Source organism: Zootoca vivipara, chromosome 11 (genome assembly GCF_963506605.1).
Source record: "Zootoca vivipara chromosome 11, rZooViv1.1, whole genome shotgun sequence".
Taxonomy (NCBI): Eukaryota; Metazoa; Chordata; class Lepidosauria; order Squamata; family Lacertidae; genus Zootoca; species Zootoca vivipara.
Genome location: NC_083286.1, coordinates 61,059,924 through 61,079,707, shown reverse-complemented (window position 1 = coordinate 61,079,707; position 19,784 = coordinate 61,059,924). Strand labels below are relative to the sequence as shown.

The following is a 19,784-nucleotide window of genomic DNA, read 5'->3' as shown; positions in this document are numbered from 1 at the left end:
CTGAAAACCATATTTGAAAAGGTTAAAAGCAGACATTGATTGGGCATACAAGTTACCAGAAAAGAGATTCTGACTTGTAACTTGAATCCATTGGTAATCCAGCCTCGAGGTTAGGAAGGCATGGACTACAGCGCTCTCAGGCTATCCCTGTCCAGGAATGGCCGCCGTTGGTGAACCAGCCTGTGATCCCCAGTGACTCTTATTCCCAGGCATTTCCTGCCCCTGAGAATAGAGATGGAACATAATTTTCTAGAAGAGGCATTTACAAAGGAAAAAAGTATCTGCTGAGAGAGGAGTTTTTATGCACTTAATTTTACATGTCCTGAATCATTCGCCTACATTGGATGTCCCTGTTGAGTTCCAGCATCATGAGAGAGAGAGAAGTTTTTCTCCATGCAATACAGGGTTTTTACACGGTCATATCACCTCTTTTCTCTAAACAGAGAAGTCCCAAAAGCTGTGATATTTCCTCATAGGGGAGTTGCCTAAACTGCTCGATCATTTTGGTGGCCCTTTTCTGAACCTTTTCCAATTCTACAGCATCCGTCGTTGGCGAGGCGACCAGAACGGCTCACAGTACAGCCAACGCAGTGGCGCCATAGATTTGTATAGCAAGCGCTTTGGTCCTCGGTGGCGGGTTCCTTCCCTTTTTTTTGCCCCCTCTGGGCTTTCCATCCTCAACCCTGATAGCAAAACTCTCCCGTCTCCTTTTTCAATTGCAGAGAGGTTCAACCCGGTCTTCCTTGCAGACGACAGGTACTCAACGTGGAGAACGGGGCCCTACAACAGCGCGGCATGGAATCGATACACCACGTACCTTCCACGGATCCCTCGGGTAATTCTTGTGACTCCGCGGAGATCCGGGGTGGGATGCAGGTCCGAAAGGAGGCTCTTACTGTGGACAGGAACTGCCCCTGCTGCACACCTGGTAGCAGAATGGCAGAGGGCAGGGCTTCAGGGAAGCCATTCTTAAACAAGGTGACTCTTAAGCAAGGCCAGCTCTACTATCAGACAGAGCCGGGGAGCAGCCTTGGGCGGCAGGTGCTGGTGGTGAGGAATTATAGAGTTGGAAGGGACCCCAGGGGTGTTGACATCCAGAGGGCATCGCGCGGCCTGCTGGCCTGCCTCCAGCTGGCCCAGGCCCTCCAGCCGACACGCTGGCTAGAATCTGGAGCAACGCTGATAATGGTTCTGCTTCTCTGAAGCAGGAACACATTCTTTAGCAGAGGATCTGACGCAACAGAAGAGGCGCTGAGATTGCCTGTGCAAGAATATTTACAGCAGTTTATTTTCTATAAGTCAGACAAAGGAAAAACATGTCTTCTCTTTGTGAGAGAGAACAGCCGAAGCAAAGGCTGTACAGCAGTTTCCCAGCACTCTGTGCTGGCATGTAGCAGACATGTGACATGTCTGCAAACCCTTAAGGTGGCATGGGAATCACAACATCCTCCCCCTTTACATGTAACCTGAAGCCCCAGTATTTTGGCACAACTGTAGCTTCTGTACATAAAACTGAAGTTGTTCTCTATTAACAACTTTGGACAACAGATCCGCAGGAATCCCGTTACCTGGCATGTAGGACACCTGAATAAGTCCTTTCTGGATACACTCCCTTGCACAATGTACTTGGTTCTTTGCTTGCAACTCTCTGACGCCAGCAAAGCCAAACAGGACCTGTTATCTTGATATACCTGTATAGGATATGTCACATCAACCCTGACATGCCGAAACAGCTGCAACGACCTCTCTCCTGCAACGCAGGAATCTCCACTAAAGCGTCGCTGACAGATGACCACCCAAACTCTGCTTAAAAACCTCCAAGGAAGGAGAGCACAAGCACCTTCTAAAGGAGTCTGTTCCACTGTCAAACAGCGTCCCCCAGCTTAAATTTGGGCGGCTGCTTCTTCCAGCCTAAGTGTAGAACCTTACATTGGTTCCTCGTGAAATTCTTTTTGCTAGTTTGGGCCCAGTTCTGCCGCCTCCACGGAGCATTGGGGGGGAGACGGGGTCCCGAACTTGAGCATGGCGCTGCGTCATGCCAAATGCACATGTCCCTGCATAAATCCCAGAGAAATGGGCTCACACTGTGCAATCTTTCCTTGCAGGAGGCTGGGTTAGAGTCGATCCTTCGTGGGATGCCCATGCAATACCCTCCGAAACCTGAGCGTCTCAACAATTACGGTAACTCCTCTGCGATCTTGCGCGTCCTTGCCTGGTTTAGGAACCTGCTCTATACTGAATCAATGCTGTCAGTCTCCACTGATGGACAGAAGCTCTCCAGGGTTTCATCCTTCCCTCAGTTTGCTCCATGTTGTCCTCCAGGTCTCTTAGTTACCCATCACTGTCCTTAAAGCCCATCTGATCCAGCATTCTCTCTCCAGGCATCAGATGATTTGGGGGGGGGGGTCATAAAGACCAGCAGCTCATCTTTTGAGGGTATACTGCCTCTGAACCTGGAGGTTCTGTTTAACTGTCTTGGCCTAATAGCCGTCGGCAAGTTTCATCATCTGTCAGCTTGGATAACAATCCCTTTTATTTATTTTATTTAAAATATTTTTATTAAATTTTCCACATTAAGAAAAACAAAACGTACATAACATATCTCCACCCTCTTCCAACCCCCCCCTCCACAGGCCTCCTCCTGCCACGAGTGAGTCCCATGAAAGTAGGCAGTCGAAGGTGCTCCATTTTATAATTGGGATTGTCCTCCTCCCCCCCCTGCCCCAACCCCTCCCCCCGCCACCAGGGAGCTCCATAAAAACAAGGGAGAAAACAGGGGAGTGTCCACCCAACCATTTATCCAAAAAAGAAAAAAGAGAAACCCCAAAACAACCCCCCCTAAAAAGGTAAAAAGGAAAAGGAAAAAATAAAAAGGAAAAAAGGAAAAGAAAAAAGAGACATTATTATTATAATCGTTCCATTTTCATAAACATTGTGGGGGCTTCCCCAACCTCCCCCTATCCCGATTTCCATTTTCAATTCTCATTTAACAGATTTCTTATTATTATTCCCATTCTAATTGCCAATTTTTAACCTTATATTATATAAACTATCCCATTTTTAAATCCTCTTACCACATTCTAAATTTAATATTTCCAAATCCTATCATAATTTCATCTAATCAATCTTACTTTTCTTCCCCTACCTGATTTTTATCTTCCAAAGAAAGAACCTCCATATTTTTTAAATCCTTTTTAACATTCCCAATTTTAATTTTTTTTTTATTATCATGAATTTCCCCCTCCCTCCCCCAATCTCGGCCATTCCCTTCCAGTCCAGAGTCAACAGTCCAGGTTTCAGTCTTTTTTATCCATCCTAAATAACAGAATATTCAATCCTCCTTCATCCCACCCCCTTCCTGACCTGCTTCAGAATCCAAACTCCTCTGTCCCCCCCCCCAATATTCTCCTCTTCTTTGCTCTCTGTTTTTCTTGTGGGTTTTCTGTCCCTCCAGTAATTTTTGCTTTTTCCCCTCCATCAGAGAGGTATTCCAAATCTCATGCTAGTCTTCATCCACTTGTAATCCCTGTAATCCATCTTCATTTTCTTCACTTTCAATTGTACCATGGCTCAGTTCGTGTGTCTTTTTGTCATCTTGAGCCCTTTCTTTGGACAAGTCCTCTTTCTGTAGATCTTGCGCCTTTTCTTTGGGCAAATCCTCTTCTTTGAGCAAGTCCCCTTTCTGTGAATCTTGATTTATTTCTGCCAGTTGTTGCTGAGTCTTATACATCCCAATTCTGATTTCCCACAAGAGTCTTATCACTTTGTCCTTGAACGCAGGTGCATAGTCTTTTGTTGACATTTTTCTAGCTTACCAAGGGCAGAGTGAGACTTGAGAACCAGGAGGTGGTTGCAAATTGCAACTATTCCAAGTAACCCGAACTGGAAACTGTATATCCATTCCATATCTTGTAACATCCATTTTAAAGTTGTTTCAAACAGTCAAACTAAGAGTCTTTAAGAATCAGTTCCTTACTTTCATCCATCATCACATTCAGCTCACTGTCCTGGCCGGGCTGCCGATTTCAGGACAGGGAGAAGCTCTCCCTTCTTCAATTAACTCTAATTGCAGGGATTCTCTCAACAATAAAACAATTCTCCCCCTTTGCCCTGCCTCTGGGGGAGATTCTTTAAAATGTTCTTTGGAGAAGTTCAAATGATATACTTCTTAACACCGGCACGGGTCTCCTCTTTTTCTTAACTGCTTCTTAAATCAATCAGTGGGAGGAGATGGCTTCTGTTTTTCGCTCTCTCTCCCATTTATCGAATTATAATCCAATATGATAAAATTTTCAAACTTTACTCATGGAGTCCAGCTTTCCGAATCAGAGACTTTGGAAGAATCTGCCGCTCACCACCACCGGCTCGAAGCTTCACTTCGCTAGGGTAACACTGACGTTCAAGATGGCCCCCGTGACTGCAACCCTTCTCGCTCCGGGGCTCTTATTAGAGCTCGCCAGAGAGTCAGGGAATCGCCAAAAATGGGGCGCCGCTGAACACTTCGTTCCCAGAACGCTCTATTTGGGACTCTTTGGGGACGCTGCGGCACTTTCACAGCCCTCCCCCCCCCCAGCAAAGCCGGGCTGTCTCGGAGCTCGAGACAAACCCCGCCGGATGGCTCGGGCGACAGACCGGAAGCCCGATAACAATCCCTTTTAAAAGCACCTAGGCTAGCAGCCATTGTCATCACAAGCAATTATTGTGAATGCCCTCAGTTTAAACTGAGCTGTGATTCCTACATTGCAGGGGGTTGGGCTAGATGGCCCTTGGGGCCCCTTCCAACTCTGCAATTCTATGCGCTGCAAGAAAAGGGGCTTCCCTTTCTCTATTGCCCTGAACCGACTGATAGACTTGGCTGGCTGGACTCCTGCATCCGAGTGTTTTATGCTAACACCTCCACTTCGCTGTCATAAAACTCCCTCCTAGTTTTCCAGGGGCACAAACTCTCCTCTTTTTCTTCCCCACCCATTTTCTTCAGAACGGGAAGTGGTGGTTAACATGTTGAACAGCTTGTCTCGGAAGCAGCTTCCATCCATACAGCACCGTTACACCATCCCAGGAAGGATGCCATACCAAGGCTACTACAGCCCCTGCACGGGACGCCATTACTGCTTGCGAGGAATGGACTACTACGTCGATGGAGCGCCCACCAACGAGCGACAGATCAGCCAGCTAGTTGAGAAGATTGTAAGGTTCGGAGGGTTTTTGCAGACCACACCCCAACCCCTCCCCCTCAGGGCTCTTGGGGGGGGCTCGGAAGGGGGGGGCATAGAAAAGACTCCACCATGAGCTCCTCATTGGAACATACAGGTGAAACTCGGAAAATTAGAATATCGTCGAAAAGTGCATTTATTTCAGTAATGCAACTTTTTATTTTTCTTTCAATTTTTACAAAGGCTTTCTTTTGGAAATTCCACAGTAATAAAACAAATAGTTACAATAATACAAAAATAAACATCGCTATTACATTTCATTAATTACATTCCATTTATAATTGACCCACCTAATGACAAATAATTACAATTACAACAAATAAAGGCTTGACATATCTTGCTTTGCATGTCATGCATCTATCTCATATATTGGTTTCACCTTTTACGTTGCATTACTGAAATAAATGCACTTTTCGACAATATTCTAATTTCCCGAGTCTCACCTGTATGCACAGGGCACACCCTGCAGTGTGTCCTCAGTATGGGGTGGGTTTTAATAGGGAGGAGAGGATAAATTAATTGTGATTCATCCCTCCAGGTGCCCATGTTTGTGTTGAACAGATAGAACATCAGCTGACCGCTTGCATTTAAATGCGAGGCTGAGTTGAAAGTCCCTTCCTTAGCAGCAAATTAAAGGCATGTGAATTAGGCTGCAAAGCCTTCTTTTGAACAAGTCCAGCTGCGGAGCAAGCTGGTTCCCCCTTTTCTTGCCCCGCTTGGCAAAGAATCAGACAGCAGGCTGAGAAGTAAGTTTAAAATAGGGTTTACTTACTCATAGTCATACGCTGGTTGTCAGCAACTGCAGCAGTAAAAACTATGCAGGTAAAATACTTACATTTACAAAAGGAATAGCCTGAGGCACGTGTGTGAGCTGGAGCAGTTAGACAAATGTCTGCTCCGAGTACTGGACGAAGAGAGGGAGGGAGGGGAACAGGAAATACTTTTATGTTCCTTTCCCCTCCTGTCCTGAGGAGGAAAGGACATCACACAAAGCCCTCTCTACCAATTACATGTCTGTGGCTTGAGTCTTCCTATCAGCAATACAGCTCTGTTGCCTTAACTCCTTCTCATGCTAACTGGCAAGAATATGCATTGTTAGATTTGACTGCTAGTCTCCCACAAACCCCTTCTCAGGCAAATATAGTAATTGCATGCACAGTTTTATTAAAGCACCTGGAGTCCCATCTTGACTCAAAGGTTTTCAAAACTGTCCCTTGGTCGAGGTTTGGTGAAGATGCCAGTGGTCATCTCTTTGGCAATAGGCCAATTAATTAATTAATTAATTAATTATTATTTATACCCCACCCATCTGGCTGGGTTTCCCCAGCCACTCTGGGCGGCTTCCAACAGAAGAATAAAATAATCGATTAAAGAGTAAAAACTTCTCTAAACAGGGCTGCCTTCAGATGTCTTCTAAAAGTCAGATAGTTGTTTATTTCCTTGACATCTGATGGGAGGGCGTTCTACAGGGCGGGTGCTACTACCGAGAAAGCCCTCTGCCTGGTTCCCTGCAACTTGGCTTCTCGCAATGAGGGAACCGCCAGAAGGCCCTCGGCGCTGGACCTCAGTGTCCGGGCAGAACAATGGGGGTGGAGACGCTCCTTAAACTAGGCCATCGCACAGGCAGCAGTACTCCCCCCCCCCCGATGTGCTTGGTTCTTGTGTGGAACTTCTCACTCTGCAATACCATAGGACAGCTCTGCTTGTCTTTCATATGTCAAATAGGTTTCTCCCACGCCAGCCAGGCCAGCTCTCTGCATGCTCAGTTGCAGCTACATACTCTGACTTTCTGGAAGAGAAAGCTACACATCCTTGTTTATAACTGCCGTAAGAAATTGGACCATTTCCAAACATAAAGACATATCCACCTGGTTCCCTTGTAATCTTTAGTGCCTCCAGCCCAGTCAGCAACCGTGCAGCCTAATAGTTCCAGATTGCTGTCTGCCGGCAGCTTTACATTTACACTTCATGTTGTTTAGTCGTGTCCGACTCTTCGCGACCCCATGGACCATAGCACGCCAGGCACTCCTGTCTTGCACTGCCTCCCGCAGTTTGGTCAAACTCATGTTCGTAGCTTTGAGAACACTGTCCAACCATCTCATCCTCTGTCGTCCCCTTCTCCTAGTGCCCTCAATCTTTCCCAACATCAGGGTCTTTCCCAGGGAGTCTTCTCTTCTCGTGAGGTGGCCAAAGTATTGGAGCCTCAGCTTCAGGACCTGTCCTTCCAGTGAGCACTCAGGGCTGATTTCCTTAAGAATGGATAGGTTTGATCTTCTTGCAGTCCATGGGACTCTCAAGAGTCTCCTCCAGCACCATAATTCAAAAGCATCAATTCTTCGGTGACCAGCCTTCTTTATGGTCCAGCTCTCACTTCCATACATCACTATTGGGAAAACCATAGCTTTAACTATACGGACCTTTGTTGGCAAGGCGATGTCTCTGCTTTTTAAGATGCTGTCTAGGTTTGTCATTGCTTTTCTCCCAAGAAGCAGGCGTCTTTTAATTTCGTGACTGCTGTCACCATCTGCAGTGATCAAGGAGCCCAGAAAGTAAAATCTCTCACTGCCTCCATTTCTTCCCCTTCTATTTGCCAGGAGTTGCTGGGACCAGTGGCCATGATCTTGGTTTTTTTGATGTTGAGCTTCAGACCATATTTTGCGCTCTCCTCTTTCACCCTCATTAAAAGGTTCTTTAATTCCTCCTCACTTTCTGCCATCAAGGTTGTATCATCTGCATATCTGAGGTTGTTGATATTTCTTCCGGCAATCTTAATTCCGGCTTGGGATTCATCTAGTCCAGCCTTTCGCATGATGAATTCTGCATATAAGTTAGATAAGCAGGGAGACAATATACAACCTTGTCGTACTCCTTACAGTTCATACTCCTCTTTTTATGAGGACCCAGTCCATTGCAGTGGGAGCACTCCCTTTGCTGCTTAGAATTCCCCCTGCATTTGCAATGTCTGGTCTCATTGTCTGGTAAGGTACAAATGTTTCCCTATTGTTGACCTGCATTGGTTGCGGTCAGGCAAGAGCTTAGATTCATGTTCTGTCTCCAGGAAATCAATGGTCATTGGTGTGGCTACTGGGTTGGCTTATCGCAGCTTCAGGCTGTCTAGCAGTTCAGCAACTTTCCTCCTTTGGCTTAGAATATAAGATCCATCCTTCTAAATTTCAATTCTGACACCCCGATAGCGGGAGCCACTTCCTAGTTCTTTCACCTCCACTTCTTTGCCTAAGTGTCTTAAGTGGCCAGCAGCTTAGGAGGGAGGGAGGGAGGGGTAAATTAGCCATGATTGTTAATTAACCATGATTGTTAAGTGGAACCTCCATGTGCAAAAGCAGTGTACCTCTACTGGGAACCAAAAGCAACACACACACACCCAACACCTTAGGAAATGGTCATCAACTTTGCCCCCTGGCTGTGAGAAGCTGCTGACCACTCGGGCACAGAACACTGGGCTGGTTGGGTCTTGGTCTGATCCTGCAATGCAGCTCTTCCCTAGTGTCCTGCTTCCCCCCCTCCCAAGTTCTTGCCCATGGCTCTGGCTCTGGCTCTGACCCACCTGCCCCCCGCTGAGATGCCAGCCAAGGTCTCCTGCCGCCCTTTAATGGCAACCTCTCTCTCTTCCCCCCACTGCTCTTCCAGGAATTTCCCGTACTACGACCACCACCACGAAATGACACTCTGTGCACGAATGCCCAGCCTGCCGCCTGGTTTCCCGTATATGAACCTTAGGTAAGGAATCCAAACAGGTTTGGCGAGGGGAAGGAGCTGGGGTGGGGAGACGTGGTTGCTCACAAGCGATGTGTGTTGCCTGGGGACCTTTCCTGAGGACCAACCCTGGGAAACAGATTTCCCCCAAGGACAGCTTGGCTGCCAGCAAACCAGCTTCCTCTCTAGCAGGCAGCCAGAGGCGGGTTCTGGATAATAAGAACATAAGAAGCGCCTGTTGGATCAGGCCAAGGGAGACTGGGTTAAGCCCAGGGGCGTAGCTAGTTCCTCTGGTACCCTGTGCAGTGGGGGGGTTACCCGCCCATGGGGCGGAGTGACCCACCCACGGGGCCAGCTGCCACTGCAAGCCTCGTACAGACCCCAAATTGATTGATGTGTCTGTGATCTGCTGGGTGGGGATCGCCAATTGGCGCGCCGGCAATCTGCTTGGGGGCCGATCTTGTCACCCTCCTTAGGCATGACACCCGGGGCGGGACAACCCTCCACCCCCCATATCCCTACGCCAGTGGTTAAGCCATCAGCCTTGGTTGACTGGAGCAACAGAAACACAGGTGCCACCTTCCGCAGGGGGATTGGCCCAATCCTGCCTTGGTGCAGCAGGAGAAATGAGGCTGTCAGACAAGGGAGGTTTCAAAAGTCACACAGTGGACCTGTGGGTGATTTCAACACTGGCTCTCTAGTGTTGGCCTCCGTCTTTCTCGGAGTCCGCCTCCAGGGGCGAAGTCAAACCGCTGCATCAGCAGCACTAAAGTGACATCCTTGGGGTGTGGACTTGGGCAGTGTGTATGGATAGGCACGGTGCTAGGGCTTTTTGCGCCCTAAGCAAAACACCTTCTGGCGCCCCCCGGACGCATGCGTCATGACGCACGCACGCACACCGCTGATGCCCCTGCGTCCCCTCCATTGGTAGGAGGAGCGCAGGCCAAGGGGGGAGCTCAGCGCCCTCCCACCTGTGGAGGGGACGCTTTGAGCTCCTCAGCGGCGGAAGTGAGTGAGCGGTGGCGGCGGCAGCAGCGCCCATAGCTGAAGGCTTCAGCTGCGGGCGCTGCCGCCGCTTGCTCACTGCAGCCGCTGGGGAGCTCACAGCGTCCCCTCCATGGGCGGGAGGGCGCTGAGCTCTCCTTTTGGCTCCTTGCTCCTCCCGCCTGTGGAGGGGATGCTGGGGGCTCCTCGGCGAGCGGGCGGGCAGTGGTGGCGGCAGCGCCCATAGCTGAAGGCTTTGCCTGCAGGCGCTTGCCACCACTACCGCCACCGCTCGCTCGCTCGCTGGAGCTCTTGGCGTCCCCTCCATAGGCGGGAGGAGTGCAAGCACGCGCCTTAGGAGGGTGGCGGTGGTGCAGGGGTTTTGCGGGGCAGGCTCGGCAGCGCCCCCTCCATTTTCGCGCCCTAGGCAATGGCCTAGTCCGCCTAATTGGACGCACCGGGCCTGTGTATGGAGGTCCTGGGCTGCCCAGACAACAGGATTCCCCCCCTCACCCTTGCTGATGAGCGCTTGAGAGCCTTCGGCTGCCCTCACCTGGCTTAGCCAGCCAGTCGAAGCTGTTCCCAGGAAATGGGCGCTGTTTTGCGCTGACAGCTTCTAGGAGCCACAGGTAAGAGCTGAGCGCAGGGTGGGGACCAAAGGTGGACAAACTATCCTGGAAGTAGCACAAGGTGTGTCCCCCACCACATACACCCCTGTAAAAGGTATACCTGGAGAATATCAGAAGATAAGAAGATACTGCAGGGACTGACTAAGCCAGGCATCCCCAAACTGCGGCCCTCCAGATGTTTTGGCCTACAACTCCCATGATCCCTAGTTAACAGGACCAGTAGTCAGGGATCATGGGAATTGTAGTCCAAAACATCTGGAGGGCTGAAGTTTGGGGATGCCTGGACTAAGCCATCCTTCTGCAGCCTAGTGCTTTCCAGATGTTTTGCTCCCCCCAAGGCTGCCGTAGTGATTGCATCTGTGCGTCTTGTGTCTTGGAAATGAGGTGGATTTCTCTGTTTGCCAGGCAGTTGGAGGCTACCTCTCTCTGCTGGTACAAATAAAGTCTGTCCCCCCCCCCCCGAAATCCCTACACGGAGGGCATTTAATTGGGAGCTCCACCATGAAGGCAATAGGGAGGGAGTATGAACAATTTGACAAGTATGTGTTGACCAGGCATGTCTCTCAATACCTGGGGAAAAATATATACCGTATTGGCCCGAATATGAGCTGCACTTTTTTTCCAAATTCCAACCGTGAAAAGTTAAAGTGCAGCTTAAATTCGCGACCTTACAAAAATTGGCTTTTACGATATCGCTGCTGAAATAGACATATGGTAAAACGGAACTAAAAAATGTTTTATTGCCAATTTGTGAGCTTGAGACTGTTCATTGGCCATTTACGGGTGTGAGTGGCTGTGGAATTGAAGCAATTGAATAGCGATTTGCAATTTTAGCAATTGTACGGTAACCTTTGCGGGCTTGCAAGATCAAAGGCTTAAATTGGCTCCGAGTAACAATATAGGGACCCAGGTGGCGCTGTGGTTAAACCACTGAGCCTAGGGCTTGCTGATCAGAAGGTCGGCGGTTCGAATCCCTGTGACGGGGTGAGCTCCCGTTGCTTGGTCCCAGCTCCTGCCAACCTAGCAGTTCGAAAGCACATCAAAATGCAAGCAGGAAGGTAAACGGCGTTTCCATGTGCTGCTCTGGTTTGCCAGAAGCGGCTTTGTCATGCTGGCCACATGACCTGGAAGCTATACGCCGGCTCCCTCGGCCAATAATGCGAGATGAGCGCGCAACCCCAGAGTCGGTCACGACTGGACCTAATGGTCAGGGGTCCCTTTACCTTTAACAATTCTACCAACCGCAGCAATTTTCAGCCTGTAACCCAATTTTAAGGGAGTGGCTTATATTTGGGTATTGTCTTTTGTCTTTCCCCCCCTTGAATTTTAAATGTGCGGCTTATTTGTGGTTGTGGCTTATATTTGGGCCAATATGGCATATATCCACCTTTCCTTTTCCCTCCAGGGCCATTGGGGTGTTTTCGTGGTTCCAGTTAAAACACCCATCTGGATATAGCAGAACCACAACAACAGTCAGGTGGGGGGCAAAGGGGAACAGCAACCAAATCTCAGCCCCAGGCCTTGGACATTTCCACGTTCTGGGGTCCTGCGATGTTGCAGCACTCACCGAAGAAGCCAAATTAGGATAAAGGCCTTAATTAGGATAAAGATTGGTTCTAAAGTTCACAGGATGCATAGATGGTTTGTTTACTGAAGGCATTTCTAACCTGCCCTTTAAGCATAAAACAGGCCAGCAACAAAAGTTAAAAATTAAAAAGAAAAGAGCAGGGAGGAGAAGACTAGAGCCTGTTGCTCACATTGCCATCCTGACACTTTAACCCCGTTTAACCAAAGAAGTTTCTCAGTGCAGCTTACAGAAATAACCAGTGCTAACGCAATCCCTCTCCTCCAACTCATACTCTAAAAGGACATGACACAAAAGGGAAAAGGGAAGTGAAGGAAGATGCAAGCATGTATCTTGTGGGTCTCCACCCTACGTTTTTCCTTGGTTGCACTCACAAAGACATAGCACGCAAGGAAAAGGGTAGAGGAGGGAAGATATAGCTTGTGGAGGCCCACCTTAAGCTTTTTCCCGGTTGCACTCATAATGTTCCTGCTTCTGAGAGGCCCTTCTTATTATTCATCCTCTGCCCTCTGACTTCCCCATAGCAGTCAGTTTGCCTTCCATGTCTTGCAGAGGTTTAAGTGGGATGGTCACAATTGTGGCGTAAATTCTGAGCTTGAGTTGGCAGTTTTGAGTGTACGTCTGATTTCAGTATTTGGATTTCCAAAAGTGTAGCGGTAAAATAACGAACCTCCAGGGGCGTGGAAATGTAGAGTATCAAGCAGGTGATGTCATAGCTTTGCAAAAGCTGAGCTGGTCCAGGTGTGAGCAATTGCCTGGTTGGGGAAAGTCTGCTTAACAGCTCCCCGCCCCAATGCCTCCTTGAATTTAGTGATGGAAGTAAAAATGAATGTGCCAAAAGAAACACATTCAAACTGCGCATGAGAGGAATGCAGATTCCACCCCCACAGATGCAAATCAGCCCTACTTATAGAAAAAGGGAGTGTCTCATGCAAAATTGCTCCATTTGTGTGCTGACACCGGTCTGGAATCCTGTGCCAGAAGGAGAGGGGAACAGCCTGGAAGAGCCAGGAAGGAAGGAAGGAAGGAAGGAAGGAAGGAAGGAAGGAAGGAAGGAAGGAAGGAAGGAAGGAAGGAAGGAAGGAAGGAAAAGGAACACGGAAAAGTGGTCCTTCAGAAATGAGTCATAAGCGTAATTTGCTCTTTAGGTTGTTTTTACTATCTCAGCCAGCATCAAGGAAATAATGTTGAAGACAATGCAGAAATAGTACTTAACCTCAGTTAAACTTTCATATATACATAAAAAACACACTTCACCAATGTGTTGGTGCAAGGGAGAGAGAGGCAGCTATATGGGCTGTTGTGGTGGACATGCCCAAAGGTAGTAAATTTTGACAAACCTAGACAGCATCTTAAAAAGCAGAGACATCACTTTGCCGACAAAGGCCCATATAGTTAAAGCTATGGTTTTCCCAGTAGTGATGTATGGAAGTGAGAGCTGGACCATAAAGAAGGCTGATCGCCGAAGAATTGATGCTTTTGAATTATGGTACTGGAGGAGACTCTTGAGAGTGCCATGGACTGCAAGAAGATCAAACCTATCCATTCTGAAGGAAATCAGCCCTGAGTGCTCACTGGAAGGACAGATCCTGAAGCTGAGGCTCCAATACTTTGGCCACCTCATGAGAAGAGAAGAATCCTTGAAAAAGACCTTGATGTTGGGAAAGATGGAGGGCACAAGGAGAAGGGGATGACAGAGGACGAGATGGTTGGACAGTGTTCTCGAAGCTACGAACATGAGTTTGACCAAACTGCGGGAGGCAGTGGAAGACAGGAGTGCCTGGCGTGCTATGGTCCATGGGGTCACGAAGAGTCGGACACGACTAAACGACTAAACACCAACAAGTAAATTTTGGGCAAGCGTTTAATGATATAAGTAAAATTACACATTTAAAAGGTGCAAACTTGAATGCTTGGTACAAGAGAGCATGCTTGGCGTATTGGCCTTATGGAAAAATGGGCTCACAAATCAGGACTGGCAAGAGGAACATAGCACAAATATACCTTCGCGGGAGAAGGAGGGCTCTTCATTTCGTTTCCAAAAAAATCTCCAGAAAACCAAAGACCAGTTTCAAAGGTTTATACTAACTTGTGACTCATTTAATGTGTGTTATAGAGGCTTACTGTTGTAAGTTGTGGTGCGCATATGGGAATACAGGTTTTCATAATGAATTTTTTGTGCGTCTCCAGGGAAGTAAAGTTTTTAAAAAGTTATAAGTGTGCATCACAATCATCTAAGTACAATGGAGACCGCTTGGGAGGCCCCCTACTGAAATAGTGTGTGAGAGAAATATGTCTGCATATTTCCTGCATTGCAGGGGGTTGGACTAGATGACCCGTGGGGTCCCTTCTCTCCAGTTCTATGATTCTACATGTTGTGAGTGTGCATGTGGCCTGTAGGTGAACTGTATAGTGTTGTGTGTCTCATATGTGGCCCATGGAGTTGTGTCTGACCAGCAATGGGACCCGGAGGTCAAAAAGACACACACACTGCAGGCAATTGCAGCCTGCAAATCAAAGTCATATTCTGCTCCGTTTAAAATCTTTTTTCTTTCTCTCTCCCTGCCAGGTGGGATACAAGCCATTTTAAGAAGGCTGGAGGGGCACAGAGGGACAGCTTTATCATTCATCCTGAATTTGTTTCGGAGTCCTTCCCCCATCCACCGTGTTGGTAGTAGAGAGTTGAGACAGGCTGCCATTAAAATTGCCGCTGGTGACTAATTGCGCCTCTGTCCCTTCCTTGGGCTCACAGTGGGAATTCCTCCTTTCACTGCAGTGACCAAATCACCGGCAGGAACCAAAGTGTGGCTATTTTGGCCCGGGGAGGACAGCATCATCTGTGGCTATTTTGGCCCGGGGAGGACAGCATCATCTTCCTCTCCACTCCACAAAAGGAGAGATTTTAACCTGGCTCAGAATCCATTACCGCCCTGGGGGGAGATCTGTGTGCAGCTAGATGGCTCTTGTGTAACCCCAGCAGCCAGTTTCAAAAGCCGTAAACGTCTTGTACAAACGTAACAATGGAAGAAGAGGTTGCTGAGTCAGCGCAATGACCCATCTAGTCCAGCATCCTGTTCTTACGGCAGCCAATCAGATTCCTGTGGGAATCCTGCAACCAGGATTTAAAGGAGATTCTGCTTCCAGGAAATGATCCATAATGAATTGGAAAAAAATATTTAAAACTACTTTCTCCAAAAAAAAAGGGGGGGTCCTTTCTGTTGGGAATAATTCAGACTGAAATTCCCAGGTGTCAAAAAAGGTTTTTTATGTATGCTACTACTGCGGCCCGTGTTTTGTTAGCCCCAAAAATGGAAAACAAGCAAGGTCCCAACTAAAGAAGACTTAAGTTGACACAATATGCACAGCTTGCAGACTTTACACATATAATAAGAGAACAAGAAGAACATACATTTAGAGAAGATTGGAAAACGTTGATTGAGTATATGGGAAATAAATGTGTACAGCTGAAAATGCTGGCGGCATTAAGGTGAATTTAACACTGTAAAGTTTTGATGGATGCAGTAATGGAATACTGAATGGTATAGTTTTTGTAAAATATGCAGGGATTTATGATATGTAAAATGAACCATGGAAAGGGAAGAAGGGAAGTCATTGATATCTTAAGATGGAAAAATGAGTATTTTAAATTGTAAAACAGTAAATTTAATAAAAATTATATACAAAAAAATAAGAAGATTCTGCTTCCAACCCCCAAAGTTATGCATTGATGTGGTGTGATTCTTCCCCAAGCAGAAGCCTTTGCCAGATTGTTCTGTGCAATGTTGTTGTTTGAGTTCCATCATCAGCACCGCTTGGCTTCTGTCTGCATTGTTACCGGGGACAGCCAGGGCCTGATATACTATGAAACCCTAGTAGGCCCAACGGAGTCACACAATGCAAATCATTCTATGCCATGCATAGTATCATGCATGCATCATGCACCATTTATCTAATTTTCATCCCCCGCAATAATAATTTGAAAACTATAATAATAGAATCTTAAGAGTTGAAAGGGACCCAGGGGTCATCTAGTCCAACCCCCTGCAATGCAGGCATCTCAGCTAAAATGTTATTTACAATTTGACATGTGAGATAATCCAGTACAGCAATTTCATTCCAAATATGAGATGTCATAGTTAATTTTTTTTAAAAAAAAAATGTTGTGATCTGTCATGGATAAACCCCATTGGAAAAGGTAACAGTGGTTCCCCAGGTCTCGCTGCTGGTTGTGAAGGGGCCCCCATGACAGTTCAAGCTTCAGGGCCCCCCAAATATAGGTCCGCCACTGGGGACACCAACACCATTTCCCCCCCATGACTTGCCCCAAAAGGTTATGAGAACTATCCGCCTTGCAGGGCTACAATTCCCAGCACCTTTAACAAACTACAGGTCCCAGGATTGTTTGGGAGAAGTCATATGCTTTAAATGTGCATTGGATGTGCTTTTAATGTACCATGTGGGTTTGCTCAGAGCATTACTTTTAGCTCAGAGTCAGGCCACTGGTACATCTAGCTCAATATTTGTGTTGACTGGGTTTCAGAAGCGGTCCAGCTCCGAGGGCCTTCTGGCGGTTCCCTCCCTGCGAGAAGTGAGGTTACAGGGAACCAGGCAGAGGGCCTTCTCGGTGGTGGCACCCATCCTATGGAACGTCTTCCCATCAGATGTCAAAGAAATAAACAACTACCTGATGTTTAGAAGGCATCTGAAAGCAGCCCTGTCTAGGGAAGCTTTTAATGACTGATGTTTTAATGTATTTTTAATCTTTTGTTGGAAGCCACCCAGAGTAAATTATTATTATACGGAGAGGCTGGGGACAAGATCCTGGAACCTTTTGCAGTATTGTTATATAATAATAATAATAATTTATTATTTATACCCCGCCCATCTGGCCGGGTTCCCCCAGCCACTCTGGGCGGCTTCCAAAAAAAACAGAAATTCTAAAATACAGAAATCCATCAAACATTAAAAGCTTCCCTAAACAGGGCTGCCTTGAGATGCCTTCTAAAGGTCTGGTAATTGTTCTCTTTGACCTCTAGTGGGAGGGCATTCCACAGGGTGGGTGCCACTACCGAGAAGGCCCTCTGCCTGGTTCCCTGTAACTTGGCTTCTCGTAATGAGGGAACCGCCAGAAGGCCCTCGGAGCTGGACCTCAGTGTCCGGGCAGAACGATGGGGGTGGAGACGCTCCTTCAGGTATACCGGACCGAGGCCGTTTAGGGCTTTAAAGGTCAACACCAACACTTTGAATTGTGCTCGGAAACGTACTGGGAGCCAATGTAGGTCTTTTAGGACCGGTGTTATGTGATCTCGGCGGCCGCTCCCAGTCACCAGTCTAGCTGCCGCATTCTGGATTAGTTGTAGTTTCCGGGTCACCTTCAAAGGTAGCCCCACGTAGAGCGCATTGCAGTAGTCCAAGCGAGAGATAACTAGAGCATGCACCACTCTGGAGAGACAGTCAGTGGGCAGGTAGGGACTCAGCCTGCGTACCAGATGGAGCTGATAAACAGCTGCCCTGGACACGGAGTTGACCTGTGCCTCCATGGACAGCTGTGAGTCTAAAATGACTCCCAGGCTGCGCACCTGGTCTTTCAGGGGCACAGTTACCCCATTCAGGACCAGGGAGTCCTCCACACCCGCCCGCCTCCTGTCCCCCACAAACAGTACTTCTGTCTTGTCAGGATTCAATCTCAATCTGTTAGCCGCCATCCATCCTCCAACCGCCTCCAAGCACTCACACAGGACCTTCACCGCCTTCACTGGTTCTGATTTAAAAGAGAGGTAGAGCTGGGTATCATCCGCATACTGATGGACACCCAGCCCAAACCCCCTGATGATCTCTCCCAGTGGCTGCATATAGATGTTAAAAAGCATGGGGGAGAGGACAGAACCCTGAGGCACCCCACAAGTGAGCGCCCAGGGGTCTGAACACTCATCCCCCACCACCACTTTCTGAACACGGCCCAGGAGGAAGGAGCGGAACCACTGCATGACAGTGCCCCCAGCTCCCAAGCCCTCTAGACGGTCCAGAAGGATGTTATGGTCGATGGTGTCAAAAGCCGCTGAGAGATCCAGCAGAACAAGATGAGAGCTTTTACTATCAGTTGAGGTCACCTAGTTTTCAGTCGAGACAATGCACACATTTTGTTGCAAGTCAAACGCTGAGATACTGAGTGATTCATACTTTTATAAGCCAGCCCTCCCCGGTTTATTGTGGGAGGAGTTTTAATAGCTTCATTCGGTTCCATCAGATGAGACTGCGAGACAGTGACCTTTTCTATCCTCCTGCTCTGGAAGGTAGGACTCAAACCAATGGCTTCACAAAGAGCCATGGATGCTTTAGTTGAGATTCCTGCATTGCAGGGGGGTTGGACTAGATGACCCCTGGAGACCCCTTCCAATAGTATGATTCTAGGATAAGCCAGTTCAGTTTCCTAACTGCCTGGAGTAATGGGCCATCAGTAGGGGAACAAAAGAAATCAGAAGTTTATTTTATCCTCCTTCCTTTCATTCTTTATTTTATTTTTCTTTATTTTTTGTTGTATTTTTCTTTTTCATGTGTAGTGTTCGTGCATAAACTGTAATATGGCAAATTGTTGTGTAAATATGTGTTGAATGTTTAATAAAGATTTATTTGAAAATAAAAGAAAGGTTAAGGATAGCCAATGAGAGGTGGTTCTGTGCCAGAGGGCAAATGGGTGGGTGCAGTCCTCTAGCTTTGAGTGAGTTGGAAGACAAAATCAAAGTTTGGAATGTAAGAGGTGGTGGCGATGTGCACAATGTTTGCTTTCTGCTGGGATCAAAGGCTGAAGCTATAGGAGAAACAAGACCCTTTGGGGGGGTAGTGCCGTGAAACCCCCCCCCCCCAGGCTCAGTGCCAGATTTAGGGTCGTGTTGGAAGTTCTCTGCACAGGGTGCTAAGCTGAGGGGGTGCCAAATTCAGAAGATCTATCATTGAGAAGAGCCATTTGGTGATGCCTAATTTTGGCCCCGTTGTCTTTGTCCATGGAGTTTTCTTGGCAGGGATACTGGAGTGGCTTGCCAGTTCCTTCTCCAGGTGGATCACGTTTAGTCAAAACTCTCCACTATGACCTGTCCATCTTGGGTGGCCCTGCATGGCATAGCTCATAGCTTCTCTGAGTTATTCAAGCCCCTTCGCCACGACAAGGCATTGATCCATGCCTTGTTCTCGAAGCTACGAACATGAGTTTGACCAAACTGTGGGAGGCACAGTGCAAGACAGGAGTGCCTGGCGTGCTATGGTCCATGGGGTCACGAAGAGTCGGACACGACTAAATGACTAAACAACAACAACAACAATTTTGGGCCCACACTGTGCGTGGTATTATGAATGATGACTCAAGCAGATGATAGCAGGTTCCCCAAGGACATGCTCTGTCAAGCCCTAGGCCTGCCAGTAGACCAACTCTGCATGGCAAAGAGGTCTGCACATGTGACATGAAGGCTGGCAACATCATCCCCACCATGTGGGGATCCCTTGCGGACGAGCGCAATGCCCGGCGACAGAAAGTCAGGTTGTGCATCCATAGCAGTGACCAGAGGAGGAATGACAGGGAGAAGATATGTCCTGGTGCACCTGCAGCAGCACAAACAGACGCCTTCCTCTGACCCAGCTGCAACAAAACATGTCTCTCCCTTATTG

At 47.8% G+C, this 19,784-nt stretch overlaps 1 protein-coding gene across 1 annotated transcript in view; it reads left to right on the top strand.

The window, feature by feature from the left end:
* The window catches only part of SPMIP6 (sperm microtubule inner protein 6), a 28,934-nt gene extending 14,090 nt beyond the window's left edge, over positions 1-14,844 (top strand). Inside the window, exons 3-7 of the mRNA XM_035100516.2 lie at positions 723-835; positions 2,106-2,181; positions 4,979-5,192; positions 8,862-8,951; positions 14,695-14,844. Coding sequence (XP_034956407.1) covers positions 723-835; positions 2,106-2,181; positions 4,979-5,192; positions 8,862-8,951; positions 14,695-14,800 — 599 coding nt within the window. The 3' untranslated portion in view covers positions 14,801-14,844. The remainder of the gene's footprint in view (positions 1-722; positions 836-2,105; positions 2,182-4,978; positions 5,193-8,861; positions 8,952-14,694) is intronic.
* The last annotated feature ends 4,940 nt before the right edge of the window (positions 14,845-19,784 follow it).